This window comes from Agelaius tricolor, unplaced genomic scaffold (assembly GCF_023055355.1).
Source record: "Agelaius tricolor isolate 1412-34295 unplaced genomic scaffold, bAgeTri1.0.p SCAF_3, whole genome shotgun sequence".
NCBI lineage: Eukaryota > Metazoa > Chordata > Aves > Passeriformes > Icteridae > Agelaius > Agelaius tricolor.
This window is the reverse complement of record NW_027269263.1, coordinates 56,276,858-56,295,166: the sequence shown is the minus strand read 5'-3', so window position 1 is coordinate 56,295,166 and position 18,309 is coordinate 56,276,858. Positions and strand designations below refer to the sequence as shown.

Genomic DNA, 18,309 nt, shown 5'->3' with positions numbered 1-18,309 from the left:
CTTCTTCAGCTGTAAATTTGAGTCAGTTACTTTTGCTTTAAAAAAACATAAAATAAAAACCCTCAAAACACTTCGTTTCCCTTCATTCAGAGCAAAAAGCTGTTTTCTGCTTTCAGGGGTAAATTCTCTTCTTGCTGCCCAGCAGCTGACATGGGTCACCTCTAGGGAACTCCACCAAAAATAATTCTCCCAGTGGAAAATAACCTTTCTAACAGAGCCTCTGCCCTCCCACAATGTGGTGGTCTCTGCTTTGGTGGCAGGTTTGAACAGGGACCTACATCCTCAAAACTACCCTGCCTAAGGCCATCCAGGGCATTTCCCATTTAATGTCATTTTCTCAACTCCACTGTCCTGTTTTCCTGAGTAAGACAAAGATCCTCATGCTAGAAACATTGCCACTCATATGGGAATTGCAGTGGGAGAGGGCTGAAAGAAAATTATGGCTTTTAACACTTCCCCAGCATTTCCCATATCTCCTTAAGATTTTTCTCATATCTAAAACAACAAAAAAAGCGTTTTTAAAAAAGTCATGACTTGGAAGATAAACCAATGTCTTAAACCTGTTCAACTTGATCATGACTGAACTAAAGTTACCCAACTAAGGCACATTTTCCTTTGTTGTAAACAGACTCAAATCCCATAATGGCTTAAAGAAGTTTTCTGCCTTTCTGTTTTAATGAATTTACTTCCTTAAAAATTTATTTGGCCTGTTGACCAGTAATTTCAAGCTAAACAGAATGTGTACTTTAAAAATATTTTACACATGCTAAGAGTGTGAAAGCCTTCATTTTCATACATGCAACCCAGCATCTTAGAGCAAAAAAATCAACCCAAACCCAGCATTTTATTCGCTGCATTATGAGCTATAGAAGCATTAACAAAGAAAAACAGATTGCCACAAAAGGTGAATGACAACATCACGTACCTGAAAGTCTTTTGTAAGGCTTGTTACTGCTTTTAGTGCCATTTTGGTGTTTCTTGTCTATTGATGGAGCTACAATTCCTTTGCCGTTCAGAATCTTTTCTGGTGATGGTGGCACTGACTTGGATGTCAAACCAGGTTTAACCAAAGTTGGAGCAGGTATGGTGGATGAAGAAGTTGAGGAGGAAGTGATGGTGGTAGTGGTTGCAGAATTCATTTTAACATTGGCACCATCTGCCTTCACTAGGTTAGGAATTTTCTCTAGACTGACTACTGGAACAGGAACACTGCAAGATCAAAGGAAAATATTCATGTGGTATTTTCTGCACCAAAGATTTACAGTTACTTAATCCCTTTGCACAGATACAAAAATTTCAATGCAAGTGACACAGCATCTTAAGACCAGACTAAAATGAAATACTTGGTACCAGTATTGACTATTTTTGTTCAATCAAGCATTTACAAAGCCAGGCATCTGTAAAGCCCGGCAATGAAGAGAATTATGAAAATGAACCTTTGTATTTTTTTTTAAGATCCAATCCCCTACTATTCATAAGCAAGATCAGTATTTGGTACCAAGCAAAACACACTCCTTACAAATACGGTCTCATGCCTTTAACACAAGCACATACCAGATATGTGTATGCTGTACTAAACTCACCATGATAACGAAGCAGTTTGCTAATAATATTAATATTTTTAAACAAACACAAAAATAATTCATTTGCTCAGATGTGTCTAAATGACATACAAGTTCTGGAAACAAGGAGAAAAGAGATTTTAAGCATAGAAATATTAACAGCTGTCCCTTTGAAAGTATTAAAATCCTTGATGACTTGAGCAATACTACAATGTATTTTAATAAAATCTTAGGGACTTAAAAATAAAAATTCTCCATATAGTTATTAACTTACTTGGCCCTTTTCAGAGTAAAGTTTGCAGTAACTAACTTACTCTAACTTAACTACCACCATTGCAGATTTGTGACACTAATAAATGCTACCTTCTCAATTTGGCAGCAAAACAGATTGAGACAAATTATTTTCAGCTGCAACAGTATTTTAACATTTCTATCTCCACGAGGAAATATCCAGTGATATTATCTACTCAACAACTCCAAAACTCGATATCTTGTGACCACCAATTAATACATAAGTTATATACCCCTCCCTACTGAAACAAATCCAAATAAAAAAGATAACCTAATGCATGTACAGTTAGGGAAATCCCCCCATTCACAGCTCACACAATTTCAGTCTCTTGTGTCTGAAAAATGGCACCTTTGCTGCACCTTTCTACAGAAGGAATGTTTACAGGTGTGGAGTTTTCACAATCAGAAAAAGATGACTTTGAGGTGGCATTCTCCATGGGACACACTTTGGAAACATCAAAGCAGGATTCAAAATAACTCAACTCTTGACTTCCCTGGGCTCCTACAAACCTCTGTTTCTCTGCAGCTGCTGAAGATCATAAACCTTATTCTAAGGGTATTTTAACATAGGAAAATGTACCAGCATTGATATAAACAATAAGTATACACAACTATGAGGAAGATTTAGACACCAAGACATCTTCTGGAGCTGAAATTAAATTGTATAAAACTCCTGTCTCCTGTGGTACTATAAATGTAGCAGGTAGTCAGAATACAGATGCAACTGAAGTAATGTGTAGAGCAGTGGCCAGTAATTAAGCAAAAAATGTACCTTATTCACAAAATCAGAAATGAATGCAAACATGTAGCTATGAAAGGGAGGGTTTGATTCTCTCCTTTTTTAAACTGCTCTGAATTTATCAAATGGCAGACAAAAATTGTAACACCTCAGCATAAGAATTATTTTGTTTTTGTCTTTAAACAGATGGCAATTACATTTTCTGAAAATAGGAGAATTTTACATTAAGTAGTTCTACTATACATAAACTATATAAAAACATATGAGCAAATCTTCATGCCCAGTTTCTAAGAACCATCTTAATTCAAAATACTGATATTCAGGGAAACAAATCAAGTGTATGATCTTGTTTAGTAGTGAAATATTGTTAATAAAAATGGACAGGGTTTCTCTGTTTTGCAGTGTTCAGAATCTCAGATCCTAGGGCACATATGGTGGGATCACTGTGATAATGAAAAATGCCCAGGGGAGAGAATATTTTTGCTTCATTTTGTTACAGATCAACAAGTCAACCTTCATTATCCATTTCATTGTAGTGTAGAAGAAAAAATAAAAATACTCCTGATGCCTTAGTTTTAGCTTTCGTATTTTTTAGGTTCTGTAGTGCCTTAGTGTGTGACTCTGAACTTCACAATAAGCAATAGCAAGTTCTCTTCACAGTTTAGTTAGACAAAACAATCCTTCTCCAGCTTGAGAACCAAGGACACCATTGCAGCTTCAGGCCCAAGAAGTATAAAAACCAGCAAATTGGGGAGAGCATCTGGGAGGATGGGAGTGCATAACCTGAAGCTGTAATCGGACAATTGACCCCAATATGTAAATGGACCAAAACTTCTAAAAGTGTGAAAACTCGTGACCATTGTCCACCTTGGGTGTAGCCTTGGCTGGGCTCTTGCACTGCCCAAGGTGTATCCTCTGAAGGGCTTTCAATAAATATCTACTTTATTCCTTTAACTCTGCCTGGCCTCTTTAGGCATCACTCCAGTACCTGTGGGTGTACACATTCTATAGGATTTCTGGTACTCTATAGTAAATTATTTATGATTTCAGAAGCTACAGGTTTTAATTTCTCTCACTTTTACTGCATTGAATGGTGAGGACCTCTAGTTTAGTCTTAGCATAACATACAAAGAGTAATTTATTACCAAATGGCAAATTGGAAGGTCCACAGGACCAGTGACTGGAGTAAACTATTAAGGTCTTAAAAAGTAAATAAATCATAAATGTTCATATTTATATTTGGTAGTTAGAATGAATTCTTTTCCCAAACAGAGTTTTTTGAGTAAAGAATTGAGGGTTTATTTCAAAGTTTGTTAGAAAAAGAAAAAAACCCAGGTTTTTAGTCTTATTTACTGTATTTTAAAAGGAGCTTTTTAACAATAAACTTGTTTAGATTTTTTTAAAGACAGCTGTTGAAGGGGACAATTAGAAAAGCAACATGCAACCAACATAAAAAATGAGCAAAAAAATCTATTCAGTAAAGACTTTTTTTGACAAAAAAACTCTAGTAAGAATAGCAGTATCTACCTAATAGCCAATAAAAGTTACTACCAAAGCAAACACGTCAGAAACATTCATTATTTCTTCTGAACTAAGAAGGAAATAGGATAACTCTCTCCAGTCAGATAAAAATACTTTTTGATTCCTTCAGTTAGTGCAAAGTGCCAGCTGAAAAATAATGATTGATATTTTTCTTTTTACATAAGAGAATCTGCACAATGTGACAATGGGTTCCAAAAGAGTTTGAGCAATATTGGGTCTCAGCATATTAATTTTTAATTGAATCTTGGAATCTTAGAGAAGCTAGCTGAGTGCTGCTCTTTCATCCATGCTGAAAACCCAAACCAAAGTGTCTTGGAAGAAATATTCAAAAAGCTAATAAAAATAAACTGATAAACAATAAGTTGACATGGTTTTGCTGAGGATCAGATTCTGGCAAACAAGTATCGTTTCAGATTTTGATGAAGTTGCCAGTTAAGCTGACAAAGATAACTATGAAAATGTTCCAGTTTTTGAAAGGCATTATAAAACACAAATAAGAATGATTTAAAAGTAAATGTTAAAAATATGAAATTCATTAGGGGTGTGTTGCTAGGGGCATTTTTAGCCATCATTACCAAGTCTGACATGACCAAAAACTTCAATGGACTTGAGAACTAAAGATAAGATTGCTGGTGATAACATGTACTGATGAAATCAGGATTGACAGGAACTAAATAATGAAGAGACAAAGCTATAAAAAGCAGTATGGAGTGTCTGGTAAAGTTCATTAACTCAAAGAGACATTTTAATACAAATGAATGTAAAGTTACACATGAAATAACAAGCTGTTCAGTCTGCAGTGAAATACAGGGAAATAACATAAATGAAAACAGTGACACAAATATTTAGTGGTCACAATGAATAAGCAATATGGGGTTTTATTTTACTGTTGTGCTTATATCAACAATGAGATATGGCAAGTAAGAAATAGTTTTCACATGTCCTTGGTGATAGTGATATTGGATTATGGCTTCTAGTGTTGCTGACCAGTGGGACAATACCAGTGTTGATGAATTAGAAAGGAAGCAGTAAAGGCCCAGAAATGAGGACTACAAAAAGTGCACGGTCATGACAGGCCTTAGAAGCTCATTCTCTTTTCAAATAAGGTAACATTTCCTTCTGTTTTCTCATGCTTTGTTGGGCAGTTGGACTAGATGATCATTGTAGGTCCCTTCCAACATGCAAGAAAAATAACTGCAGTATGTCACAATACTTTTCATACCTGTAGCTCCTCTTACTTCTGTTTTCCTTTCTCTTGGCTTTTAAAAATGCTTTCTCCTTCCTATTATGTAATTTTGCTGGGTTTATGTTTTGGTCATTTGTAACTATATTAATTCTAAAAGCTCAGCCACTCATCCAACTCTTCCCATTTGTGAGAAAAGAAATTCACAAACATTTAAAAACATAAAACATTGCTCTATTCTACATTGCTGGAACTGCCTCTACAATGTACAAAATGTTTGTGATTTAATGTTAGATTTTATGGTCCAAGTTAACCCTGCTCAGTTTTGCTTCCATGCTACAATAGGAATATCCTTATATCATAACTATCTTCACTTTCTCAGCCTCAGTATGAAGAATGATATCTCCTTATAGAAATAAAGGCCAAGAGATTATTTAAAAATACTTTGAAAAGTGACATTATAAATTTTAAAGGATTGCCCAGAGGTATACCTTTGGGATCCTTTTTCTGTTTACAGAAAGAGTCAGTTTTCTCTGTGTTGGTGAAAATCACATAATTTCCATCTCATTTTTTTCATTTTCAGAACTTCTGGCAGGCTAAACTTTGTGGAGGGAGGCCAAGGAAATCTGCTTCAGCTGGTTTCTCAGCACTAGCTTACTTCAACACTTTACCCCAATTTTATGCTGCCTTAGGATCAGGGATAGGTGGAAATGAACACCCTGTAGCATCACAACACCTAAATCCACCATGGCAGCACCCAGAAGCTGTGCTGGGGCACAGCAAGTGAAGCAGCATCCTTTGGGAAGGTCAGCAATGAGGAAAAGAGCTCCTGGCTGCAGGAATTCCTTTTATAAAGGGTAAGCATCTGAGCTATGCTTACTAATTATGATCACTTGTTCATTATTATTGTTTTTTCTACAAATTCTTTGCCCTTTTCTCCCCAGTTTCTACCCTTCTGCTATACCTCTTACCACCTTGACTGCAAGCTGCAGAAAATGATGGCTTGCATTTATCTTGTGCACAGTGCAGTGGTGCTCCAGCTCTGCTCCAGCTCTAAGCACTGCTGTATTAATAGCAACGATACAGAGAGATACAGGGGGAAAAATCAGAACTGACAGATATTTCTGGATGATGTATTCACAATAATACTTTATATTCCAACTACAAGAAGGGAGGTATTAAAACAGCAGCTAAAAAATTAAACAGTTCCAGATCTCTTTTATCTGATCATTCCAATCATGATTTTTAAAGCATTAGCCATGGAGCAACCAGAACCTCTGGAGCACATCTTAGTACAACAAAGGACATAAACAAGAGAAAGAGCTACTTGGTCAATGGCTAAGATGATGCCTCAACCAAAACTATTACAAATATAACAACAGAAGTTGGATCTACATGAAGGCAGGCACAGCAACAGATCTACTGGGCTATGCTGTTGCAGAGGCAAAATTCTAGCTGTAACAACTAAAATTTAAAGGAGATGCTGTACAAAACAATCCGGCAAGCCCAACAAAAGTTGTTCCAGGTCTGAAAAGCAATCACTAAAGTGATATAATTCCTGAAATAAGCTGATTTGATAACTGTCTGGAAGAACTTAAGTCAAATAAATGCTCGGTATGAGATTACAATGTAACAGGCAAAAGCATTGAAGACCTGGAAGCTTCTGAGGATGACAAACCACAACACACTTGGATGCACCATGAATTCTATTTGCATTTTTGAGACAAATGTTTCTGTGTCAATTGAGTATTTCTTTCTAAAATCTAAGACAAGAAATTCCATGGCTTGTGGAACAATTGAATGGAAAACAGAATCTTAAAAAAGAATAAATTTTATTAATAATTTCACCTTAAGTCAGATCTGCTGAATATTTTCTAGTATTCTAAATAAATATTATAATCCTCTAATGGAATAGGAACAAACACTTGTCAGCTCTCAGCTGTCAGCTCTCTATAACCTGTGATGATGAGCAGACAGATTTTATTCTTTAACAAGACACTGTCAGCTCTCTATAACCTGTGATGATGAGCAGACAGATTTTATTCTTTAATCTAAGGCACTTAACACTATATTTTGCAAGAGAATTTTATTGATCTTCACTTCAGACTGTTTGTGATTTGCTATGTGGTAATTACAGTATCTTTAACTACTATATGCCTCATTTTTCCCCAAAACAAAACAAAACAAAACTGCAGTATGATCTCCCAGCACGGCTGCAAGAATGATGTAATTCTTGGTACAACTACTGTCATATTCATTGCCAAACAATCAACAGAGCAGTACAACACTTCTGAATGGTTAATCTACCTTGTCAATAATCATCAGCAAATATTTAGGATGTTACCAATAAAGGGAAAAGGGATTGGTGGAAATGCTCAGTTATTTTGTTCCTTTCCAGCTTTTACTGACTGCCAGAACGACATCTGCTGCCAGAACGGAAGATATTGTTTATAGATTCATTGAGTCTGCTGAAATGTGGATATGTAAGTTGCTGTCTGTAACATGATGAAAAATAGGTTTATAGTCAATAGTGTTAATACTCTGAAATTCTTTCTGAATTTCTTTTAATTAGACTTATAAAAGAATTCCCTTTTGTATAAAATTCCCCTCCAACATTCAGAAGAAAAAGTCACCATTCAGTCAATAATATTTGGTTTCAAGTAGTTAATGAGGTACTTACACACAACTGAGAGGCTATTTTGCTATTCTAGTTAATGTGTGAGTGTAAAGTCTAACCAATCAGATTTCCTATTTTCAGAATTTCATACCATAATTGCTCACAATACTCATTATGCTTGAAAAGATGGTAGGTCCAGATTTATAGGAAGAATAAATTTTTTTTCAGGGCAAGGTAAATTCTACAGCTAGGCAGAAGCTCCTGTCTTTGAAATCATGCCAACATGTGCATGTTTCAGGCAGAAACATGAGCTATGCCTTTAACATAATCTGAGCTTATTGTTAGTCTCATGAGTGAATAGTTTGCATTAAATGATTTACTGTTTTAAGGAAGTTGTGTCCAGAAACCCTACCTAAAATCATGACCTTCTTATGCTAGGTATTACATAGAAAAGGGAAGGATCCCTAAAGTAAGTAGATAAATCTTAAGAAAAAAGGAAGTCTCACTATCTCAAATTTACAGACAGAGAACTGAAGCTGAAGGGACCGAGGCATAACAGAACCAGGAACTCAACCCAGATCTCAAGTCACCAACCTAATGGCCTAATCATAAAGCATCTTTCCTGTAGATAATGAAGACAAAACAGTTTCTTAAGGGATAAAATAGTGACCCAGTTCTGCTGTCATTTATATTTTTGCAACTCTGCTGCTATCGTCACAGTCACAGGAGGATGGGCACGGCAGTCTCAAAGCCTGTATGTGTACATGTATCACAGTACATGATGTAAGACACCCCCAAAATAGTGATTTTTGCAGCCAGAATTTTCTTGTCATCTTGTAAGGCATCAAACATTATCAAAACACAGAATGAACTCCAAAAGCAGCTGCTATTGAAGATAATTGACTATAACCAGTAAGTTTTCATGAACATCAGTTAAGCCAATATTAAGAACTCTGCAAAAATTATCCCGATAAACTGTTTAAAAGCATCAGTTCTAAGGGCTGATAGTGTAATGGAAGATGAACCTTATAGATAGCAAACTGGGTCAAAACCTCACTTGCTATATGCATCTTAGAAAAACACATTTGATGGAACATTGAAAAAGTAATTCAGTCCTTCTTGCACTTCCTATATATAATTTCTTTTTCTTCATTTAAAAATATCCCAGTTTCCTCCCTTAGAAAAATAGAGGCTTAAACTGTAAACTTAGGTAAAATGAGAATTCAGATTTTTTTTTTTGATTGTGATATATCTATATATATAGAGAGAGAGATTCTGAACACCAACATGTTTAGTAACTATTATTTTGGTACTTACCATGGTTTATCCCGTGACACTTTTGAAGGAAAGACTGTGTGCTGTTTGCTACTGGAGGTAAGTAGATTGTCTTTGGGCGTTTTGAATGGCTTTGAGTTGCTGCTGACAGGGTTATGGCCGCTGATACAGGATTTCGGTTTCATCTGTACTAGGGATGTCCTGGAATTACAGGCTGGAGAAGCTGGAGAAGGGGAAGGTTTACACATTGAACTGTGTCTTCGTTCTGTAACAGAAAAGGAATGAATTTTACAATATGTCATAGGCTAAAATTAAAAATACAAGTTGGGAAAGAGGAAATTGTTCTTTTCTTTATGCCAGGTACAATGATTTTCATCACTCCAAAGAACACCAGTTCATTACTGTTGTGAATGTAATCAAGCCAAATGATAATTAGACAAAAGTCAGCTTCATAAAATGCTCTGAAAAAAAAAAAGTAAAAAATAGTAAAATAAATGGCAATAATCTGTCAGAAAATTTGTATTTGGTGTCCCAAGTCTTTTATGCCAAGAAGAAAGGAGAGTATGTAACAGCTAACACAACTCAGTAAAATGCTCTGTGACAGATATGTGATTGCTCCTAAAATGGTTCATGATGAATTCATCTGACCTGGTTATTGGGCAGTTTACTTTATGACTATCTTGTTTCAATTTTAATGAGAAATTGTAGGAAAACAACAGGAAGACTGGAAAGTAGCAAAAGGTCTAATGCTCCCAGCCCTGCCAGAGAGGCAGGCTCTGCCTGGTTTGCTTGGTTATCTCCAAGCACCATTCAGGGTAAAAGTTTGGGGCTTCTTCCACACAGAGAAAAATGGCATGTGCAAAAAACCCAGGAAATTTATGTCTCAGTAACAAATCTTGAGGTCAGCACTGCTCACGCTGACACCAGAGGCCTCTCAAGCACTGCAAAAAAGCAAGGCCTGACTGATCCCGCACAAGACAGACAGGCTTCAGTGAAATTGTTTTGATTGGGCCATTATTAGTATTTTTTAAAATATAAATGTCCTGTCCTTCCTATTGTTAAGTAAAAGGACTGTTTTGGTCATTCTTTACTAATTATATCTTTCTCCAGGGTAGAAGTGCCAGTGCTTGGCCAGCCGGCTGCACCAGTGTGCAGCAAACAACAGGCGTGTGCTGTGAACTTCAGCACAGCTACAAAATCTTACAAGAGACAGGAGCTGATCTTTGCTGTAAGATTTTAGAGGGGTGCTGTAAAGCTTGAACAGTCCTGTTGGCCCCATTTGTGAAGCACCCTTTTCCCAGCCCCAGTGCTCCCTAGCCAAAGGCAGCAGCGGGTGGCACGGACGGGCTGGGGGAAGAGGAATTTTCCGGTCAGCAGGGCCTGGCTCATTGGCACTGACTGCAGTGTGCTGGTGCCCAGACACCAAGAGCCTGATCACAGCAGGGATTAGAAATCAGAAAGGTACCCCCAGAACCAACATAGTAAACAAATGTAGCAAGCAGAATGTAAGCATAGGCTGAGTACTTCAGACAAGCTGGAGTTTCTCATTCAACATGCAGCAATTTTTCCTTATCTAAAGCCTTCAGCACTTAACTTGAAGAATCCAAGTGGGTGCTGCTCTTTTGAGCTTGACCACCATCACACAGTCAACCAAGAGCAGGGTAAGGAAGCACCAGTGACCTGCTACTACATGGGAAGGTTTTGTATTTGCATCATCAACCCTGCACTCGCTAAGTTTGATATTTCAAGGACACCTAAGAAAAATTTTCTCACAGAGAATCAAAACATGACAATTTGTCTGGCATCCTCACAAGTAAAAACTTGCCAGGAGCAGAAGGATTCATCCATGATTAACTTGCAATACGCAAATACCTCAAGAACAAAGAGAAATGCTTAAAAAAATTCCAAAATGTTTCTATTAGATCTCAAATGACTGAGTAAAGACATTTTTTTATTTAAGATCAAGCATTTCCATATCTGCACATTCACAGCTTTAATTACCAGTGCTGGAATTTCCTCCAGATTCTCTGGCAACTGAAGAGCAAAACAGACTTAATTTTTTTTTCAAATACAAAAGTATCTATCCTTACTCCCAAAATGTCCCCTATCATTTGCCAGTTTTCACCCTACCACACACTTCAGTGTGCAGCCTCTGCCTTTAAAACTCCTTTGCAGGATGCAGTGGATTTACATTCATTTCACCTCGTATTTGTGGTAACACCTGTGTAAGCTACACATCTGATTCTGAAATGCACAGTTGCATTCACAAACTATTTATTTTATTAATTAATAGCTATTGTTTCAAGATTTACCAATCTTTTCAGCACCTATTTAATAAATTTTAAGTAGGCTAATCAAAATTTCCAACTTTCCCATTAATTAATGGAGGACTGATGAAAAGGAAATGTTAAGCTACCAACAAAATCAAACTGTATATAAAGTAAAACTTGGGAGAAAACATGTTTTCCACACACATACTATATAAACTTAAGATTAATTACTCCAATTTTCAACCCAGCTACTGGTTTTCTTAAACCTGACTGCTTTCTAGTAAACTGTGTCATCAATATGAGCCCTATGGATATGTTTGGAAATGAAATATATTACTCTTATTAAAATTAATCTTCTGGAAAGACAAATGTTCAAGATACTGATTGGTGGTCATTCTTGTGATCAGAACTGACTGCTATAATTAGCATTTCCTTTTAACTCCTCAAACTCCCCTTTTTCCCCCAAAACATGGCTACAGAAAGTCTTTCACCTTTTAGACAGACTCCAATACACATTTGAGTTTTATCAGTGTTACCCAGATTTTCTTCAAATTTCTTAGAATGGAAATGGAAACTGTGACCTCTGTAAAGCCCTACAGGAGAAAGAATGTAAATAGACAGTGTCACACAACCAGAGGTGTTCTGAGACACTGCTTGGATGGGTAAAATCTGTGCATTTCCTCACAAAAATTAATGTCACTTCAATGTCAGCAGAAGAAGATGGCAGCAACACATTGCAAGTATGGCACAATGGAGAGCTGGAAGAGTAATTCCCTCCAAAGGGGCATAAACTCCTGAGCTGGGCAAGCATGCTGCTTGCAAGAGGCTGTATTTGACAAAGGTGTGAATTCTCAGACAAATCTCAATGGTGAGGGCATAAATTGTGACTAAGTATTGGTGTATATTCCTTCTCAAAAACTATCAAGTTGCCTCTTGATTCTTCATTCCTTACAATGTATCTGGTAGTCAATCACCCTTAGATACTGGTAATGTGTTTCAGAGAAATAATGGGAATATATGACAAAAAAAGGCCATCAGCTGTCAGAATCAACTGCTTAAACCAGGGTGGCCTCCTCTGTCAAATTGACTTTTGTGGTCAAATCTGTTTTAAACATTTTTTACTAATTTGTCTGTTCCTATTTTACATACGTAAAAGCAATGACACGCAATGTCCAAATCTACTATTATACAGCCTATGCAATAAATTAATGTGTGAATAAAAGACATTTGCACATCAAATAGTTGTCATAAAATTAAATATTCACATACTACCATATTCAGGAGACAATCAGCTATCTGTGTAACACTTTCTACACCCATTTGCAGTTCCTATGTAGACAGATTAGATCTAGTTAAGCAGGTGAACTTGTATTCAGCTGCTTTAGACATGGTTGTCCCTATTCACAAACACCAGTGATACAGCCAGTGGACATTGATGAAACTAAAGAAGAATGAAAGTTTTTGCCCCTAGAAATGATTAAATGCAGTGAGGCAACTAGAAAATCACTGGTAAGATACTAACCTAAATTCTGTACAGTTTTCAGCAATGCTATGAATACATGCTCCAGTTTAAAAGATAATTTTTCTGATTCATTTAAATACTTCCAAATGAATGCTTACGTTCCCCATAAATAACAGCACATATTCTGTTTTGTTTCTAAATACCAGGTGCTGTCAAATCCAAGACCACAGGAGCACAATCAAAGTTACAATCCTCTTTACCACATGAATCTTTCTGCAACCTCTCAGCTGTCTCAGCATGGCCACTGCAAGCAAGTGACAAGCAACACGTGACTTCTGCTGTCAAACAGTTAAGGTATTAATGGCATTAATCTCAGAGGAGAGTTTAACACTCTCACTGAATTACCTCACTTTCTATAGAATCAATTTCAGATCAATATCATTTTCTATTCAGTGGCAAGTGTCCAAAAGCCTGGTGCTCCATATAGGTCCAAGGTGCATTGCAAACTCTGCATCAGTAGCATTGCAAATGATCTTAAACTATTCCAGGAGATTCTCCATGTCCTATGGAAACATGGATATAGTCCAGCTTTCTCAGCCAAATCTGAATTGTTTGTAGATGTGAAGTCCTTATGTTGTTGGAGACCTACCAGTCCCTGAATCTCCAGAGCTTCTCTCCTATGCCCTTATACTCCATTTTTAATCCTCCTTCCTGCCTCCTGCACAATGCAACGCCCTGCCTTTCCCCAAATCTCTGCTGCAGCTGCCAAAGTCCTCTAGGTCTGCCTTTAAATCTGTAATTCCACTGGATCCTCTCTGATGGGTCACCAGGGAATACTAGCAGCTGTTTTGCAGGAAACGCCACATCTTCTAATCATAAGCAAAAAAAGCAAAGCAATAGAGGGGCAACAGGCTCCAGAGCCACAAGCACAGCGTGTGGGAAAATGAGGCAAAACCACATTCTGAGTAGAAAGTCTCTTTTCAAATTTTTGCCTTGACTCTTATACGCAAGATCAAGCAGTCAGCACACAGCAAACCTTACAATGACACTACAGCAAATATGATGCCCATAAAACATGTCAAACATTGCAGTTTCCTACCAAAACAGATCTTTATGTGATCCTGAAACTGCAGATTATCTCTTATCTGGACTGGAAACAAAATCCCATTTCTTAGTATATCCCACCTGCATCCACAATCTCACCCAACATATGCTACTCAAAATTGATCAAATCAAGTGAAAAGTTTTTGCCCAGTTAGTGCCTTCTCCATCAATATGACAGACAAGCATGGAGGAAAAATGTAAGGATATAATTTGAGCATAGAGAAAGATATGTCTTTCATCTTTCAGTGCTTTTTTTTTCCAGATACTTGAAACAAAAAAGGAAAAAAAGCCCCTTCATGTTGTCACAAGACAGACACTAAAATTTTGTCAGCACGAGTCATTTTGAAACACTACTCTTGTACAGGATGATCTGACTTCCTGTGTACAAGAGGCCTAAAGTAAAAATCAATTTTAGGTTGACCCATGAATAACTCCAAGACCCAGTGTTATGGATTATAGCTTGGTATTACACTTGGTAAAAACAAACAAAATTTAATTGCTAAAACTCTGAAAGGTAAGAAAGTTATTTACTGCTAGTAAACATTTATAGAATAATAAAACTACTTTTTAAGCTTGTATTCATCACAACACTTGAGTTCAAAGTCCTTTTACTTGGAATAGCATAAAGTAAATGATCCAACTGCCCTTAAAACAATATGAATACTGTTACTCCCCATTTACAATATTTAAGCAGATGGTAATGAAATTTAGTATCTCATAGTCTTGTTGATGAAGATGTTACTCATGGTAACTCATACACCGCCTTAGCACAAATTACAGTTTTTCTATTTACATTATATCCTGAGGTGCTTTGTTGCACAGCCTTTCACTGTGCAAAGTTGAGCAATGTATACTTACAATTTCAATAAATGGTAAGTGAAACCTACCACCTTGTACCGATCCCAGTTCAAAGTTTGCAAATGTACTTGGCATTAATCCTAATAAAACCAAAACAGAAAAAAACCCACACATGCCCGAAAAGCAACAGCCAGCAACCAGAAAATGAACAACCTAGACTCTTGCAGAAATGTGTCATCTTGCAGGAACTGGCAGCTGGTTCATAACAAGAATTCATAAACACCTTGTAAGCACTTTCATTTTGCAGCCACAGTCTGAAAAAACACTAGCAAAACCCGGTACGTGAGGTTAAACAAAACTAAAATTGTATTTGATGTTAGCAAACTACAGCATAATGTTGCAAGATTGAAGGATAACTTTACCAGCTTTTTTGACAAAACACTATTCCAAGTCCAGCTGAAAAAGTTTGGAAATAATATCCGCAAACCGTTCCACCCTTCTTGCACTGCGCACTGGAAAGGAAACAGCACAGTCGGTTTCATTTTGATACTTCTTGTAAACTGACAAAGGAAATAAACTGCCAGCTCCAACCCCCGGACTGATCTGCTGCATAAAACACTGCTCAACAATCACAAGCTTCATTCCAGGTCAAATGACATAATTGGGAAATTATCAAGTGCTAAAATAACCACCGTTCCGCTGGTGTTTATTTACAATAAACACAAGCTTCGCTTTCTGACAGAAACCCACTAAAACCATTCTCCATTTCACAAAGTCTACAAGTGAGTAGGATCAGCAAAATTATGCAAAACATCCTGCTAGAAGAAGAAATGTAAACTGAGCCACTTACAGAGAGGAGCAGGCTGCCAACTTAATCTGATTCTACGACGACTGTAAACATGTACTTTTGGAACGTGAAGCGATTCACATTGCCACAGATGCCGTCAGAGAAGCACAGCAGCGCGATTAGGTATTCTGCACACGGGGGGAACTCCGGCAGATGACCTGCCGCAGCAAACACACATCTCTGCTCACTCACACCAACTGTTTTGACTACAGGCACTTGTTAAGCACCAAGTTTCGGTCCTACCAGTTGGACACCAGAACTGAACCTGTGCCAAGAACAACACAAGCTGAAAACGGCTGCAGGGCTTTTTTTTTCTTTTTTTTCTTTTTTTTCTTTTTTTTTAATAATTGTTGATACAACTCAAGTAACTGCAGAAAGGAACCAAAGTGCAAAATTGAAAGCAGCAAAACCCCCAAGTGTATATTTAGAAGAGGACACTGAATTTTTACTTCCTTGATGCAGGAAAGGAGGAGAGTGTTTGTGTACAACACAGTAGGATGAACCTGATGTTTCCCTGAAGATTCTTTTATTTATGGAATAACCTGGCATTTGTCAGGATGATTATAAAACACATGAAAAATAATCTCTAGACTATCACTGTTTTACATTTACGTGGCCAAATATCTTAAAAATGGCAAAATTCCATAAAGAGCCACACACAGCACTTCCCAGAACACTATTATTCCTCATGAGTAAAAAGCAGGAAAAGAAAGAAGGATCAAATGGAACTCCAAAAAATGCTTCAAATAGTGCAATTAATTATCCCAATTGTAAACTGAAGCTTCTGGGTACTTGCCTACTTCTTTCATAAGGATTCTGAGATATAAATATGAAGCTCCAAGGTATCACTGAAGTATCAGACAGACAGGAAAACGTCAGAAGTGTGAATACTCCTGCCCTGGTGACAATGTCAGTCTTCACATCATTGAGCAGGAAGACCTAGATTTAACTGTAATGTCAAGGTCTGTTTCTACAGCTATAAAAGGGGATATTAATGATTTAGAGTATTAACTTGATTAAAAAAAGAATTGAAGACTTAAGTAGGAATTCATCATTCCTGTAATGACACAATTCTACACGTGTAACCAGCATTTGCCACCTGACACATTGCTACTGCAGAAAAAATGACAATTTTCAAATCCATATTTCTCAGCTCAGCAAGGCCAAAAATCCCCAGGCAAAAAAGAAGTAACAGAGCAAGTGAATCTTGGGTACACACTTTTGTGAGTGACAGCCTACCAAAGAAAAGCAAGGAAAGCTTATGCACAGAAATTTCACATTCTGCTGGAGGAGATGCACAGTTAAGTCCAACATGAAATGAGAGTCTGAGCTAAATACCACCTCAAACCTTCTGTCCAGCACCACAAGGACAGCCCTCACCAGCCTTCTGCACTGGTACCTTACTACCTGCTGACCCACATTCCCACTATTTTTGTACTCAGGGTGGAAATGCATTACCAGCCCTAAACTTAGGACAGACATATCAGGTGAAATGCTAAAATATTTCTAGCAATCAAGCCACAGTACTCTCAAAGGTAAATACTGCCAAGAAATCAGAATTTTGTGGGTGATTTTATATGTGAAGAGAAAGCTTTTATTTGGCTAAATGTACAAATCTATAAACAAATCATCTATTCATTTATTCAAACACCCGACTTAAATAATGACACTCCAGATTGTTGCAAAATAGAGGAAAATTTAGTATTGTCATCCTCTTATGCTTTGTACCATATAACAGACCTGTTCCCTCAGGCAGATCTTTCACATTCAAGGTCATCTAATGACACATATTTTTATTCATTTATACTTCTGAGGTAAAATATTTCACTGTACCTCTATTTCCCTCTTTACTTATTTCCCTTAACTATATTTACATAACAATAACAAAATAATTTATGTACATTATTGCTTTAAGAATTAATTAAATCTTTCCCTTCATCTATTATAAACCAGAAATGTTTAATGTTTCTTTAATGTTTTACTTACTCCAAAAATATATAATGTCATTCATTTTTACTGTTAAGAAAAGATAAGCCATTGCAGAGTGAGATGGGACTACTGGGGTGGTTTGGAAAAAAACCAATGCTCTATTATGATTCTGAGAAAACAGGCTATCATTTTTAGGTGACATACTCTTCACCTGGCTCTGTGAAAAACATGGCACCAGATTTTATTCAATATCAAGATCTCATATCATGATCTCATTTTATCATTCTGTACAAATAACTTCTAAAGAAATAGTAACTTCACTGAAATGAGCCCAAAATAACATCTTTGCAGGACTTGCTTATAAGCTGTTGTTTAAACCTTCTGGCTTTTTCTGTGACCTGGGATCCAAACCCAGCACCTGGTGAATCAATGCATTTCTTAGCAAGCTTTTTTTTAAAGCACAGAAATAATGGATTTTTTTTCTATAAATTCACAGGTTTGCATGGTAAATTGCTCCATCTCTGTTACCCCGAGCTCCTCTGTCCTCCAGCAGCCTCATCATTTCATCCTGTACCCACAGCCTTTGTCCCTCTCCCAAGGGATAAGCTCTGTTTGGTCTGCAGGTAGACATGTGCCAGCTGTCAGTACAAGCTGCAAATGTGCTACTACCACATGGAATACTGTTCTCTG

The 18,309-nt window shown here is 37.0% G+C and overlaps 1 protein-coding gene across 6 annotated transcripts in view; it reads right to left on the bottom strand.

Moving 5' to 3' along the window:
* Positions 1-18,309, bottom strand: part of ATXN7L1 (ataxin 7 like 1) — a 110,948-nt gene that overhangs the window by 23,530 nt on the left and 69,109 nt on the right. For 4 of the 6 annotated variants that reach the window (XM_071423929.1, XM_071423928.1, XM_071423930.1 and 1 more), the window contains 2 exons: positions 9,252-9,474; positions 926-1,209 (listed from right to left, as the gene is read on the bottom strand). In XM_071423929.1, coding sequence (XP_071280030.1) covers positions 926-1,209; positions 9,252-9,474 — 507 coding nt within the window. Of the gene's footprint in view, positions 1-925; positions 1,210-9,251; positions 9,475-15,265; positions 15,358-15,693; positions 15,837-18,309 lie in introns of those variants that run through there. The other 2 variants (XM_071423932.1, XM_071423931.1) reach the window with 2 other exon arrangements.